This window comes from Salvelinus alpinus, chromosome 33, assembly GCF_045679555.1.
Source record: "Salvelinus alpinus chromosome 33, SLU_Salpinus.1, whole genome shotgun sequence".
NCBI classification, from domain to species: Eukaryota; Metazoa; Chordata; class Actinopteri; order Salmoniformes; family Salmonidae; genus Salvelinus; species Salvelinus alpinus.
This window is the reverse complement of record NC_092118.1, coordinates 30,395,083-30,396,278: the sequence shown is the minus strand read 5'-3', so window position 1 is coordinate 30,396,278 and position 1,196 is coordinate 30,395,083. Positions and strand designations below refer to the sequence as shown.

The following is a 1,196-nucleotide window of genomic DNA, read 5'->3' as shown; positions in this document are numbered from 1 at the left end:
TAGGAATTTTGGGACTACTCTACCGGTCCATTAAGCCATGCAAGCTCAATCAAGCACAGATCAACTATTTACAAATTTGAACACAGGTCTGTCACAGAAACACAGCTCTCTGTCCGATTCAGACATCTCAGGATGTCTACTACAAAGAATGTACCTCTAGCGAGCTTCTTGTTCATTATCAAGGCCGTAACAATAAGTGAAGACCTTACTTACCCAGATATATTTTGTATAAAGATATTATTTTGTAAAGGGCTTTGACTTACCATAGCCTGATGGTTTCCACAGATGCAATGAAAAGAAAAAGCAAGAGATGCAATTAGAAGCTGTCTGTCTGGAAGGCAGACATGGGCATTATCTCAAATGGCACCCTATTCCCCATAAAGTGCACTACTTTGGACCAGACTCTATAAGGATCTGGCCTATTGTCTATATAGTGCATTACTTTTGACCAGGTCCCACAGGGCTCTGGTCAAAAGTAGTGCACTCTCTAGGTAATAGGGTGCCAGGGCTGATAGTAGTGCACTATAAAGGGAAAAGGATGCCATTTCAAATGACGCCCTGATGTCACACAGAGAATAGCCACATCATGGTTGAACTGAGAGCTTTATAGCTAAGACAATCTGTGACATGCATTACAAGTCAGCTCTATGGAACAATTCATCTCAGTCATTTAGAGTTCTACAATCTATAGAATCATATTCATTACATGCATTTAAACATGACAGAATTGCACTCATGCTTGGTATTTGTAGTGTTGGTCTCGGTACATGTATAGGTCCAGGTGCTCTGTTTCCTGACCACATGACCTGACCAGGAACAAAACTACATCTAGCTATCACCGCTAGCGCCCAGAGTCTTTCCTGGTCATGTCTTGTGGTCTGGGAAGAACTCCTGGCCCCATCTCTGTAGGATGAAGCATTTCATCATAATATTTCCGCTGTCACTTCTGCACGTTAGTTAGTCTGGTAGACACACCAACAGACGAACACCAAACAGGACAAACAGGTACACGCAGGTACAGGTACGTTTACAGTGACGCCAGTTGGACTTTACACCACTGACTCATACACAGTACACTAACTAACTAACATGTATATTACATAGTAACACTAATATCCACTAAACAAGAGTGTCGAGAGAAGATAGATAGATAAAGTTACATAAATATCCTTATACTAGGGCATTAGTAGGCAACC

General features: G+C 41.6%; 1 protein-coding gene across 2 annotated transcripts in view; it reads right to left on the bottom strand.

The window, feature by feature from the left end:
- LOC139562886 (protein unc-13 homolog C-like) overlaps nt 1-415 on the bottom strand; it is a 145,165-nt gene extending 144,750 nt beyond the window's left edge. Inside the window, exon 1 of one of the 2 annotated variants that reach the window (XM_071381011.1) lies at nt 264-415. In XM_071381011.1, the coding sequence (XP_071237112.1) occupies nt 264-266 (3 nt within the window). In that variant the 5' untranslated portion in view covers nt 267-415. The remainder of the gene's footprint in view (nt 1-263) is intronic. The other variant, XM_071381012.1, reaches the window with a different exon arrangement.
- Between the last annotated feature and the right edge of the window lie 781 nt (nt 416-1,196).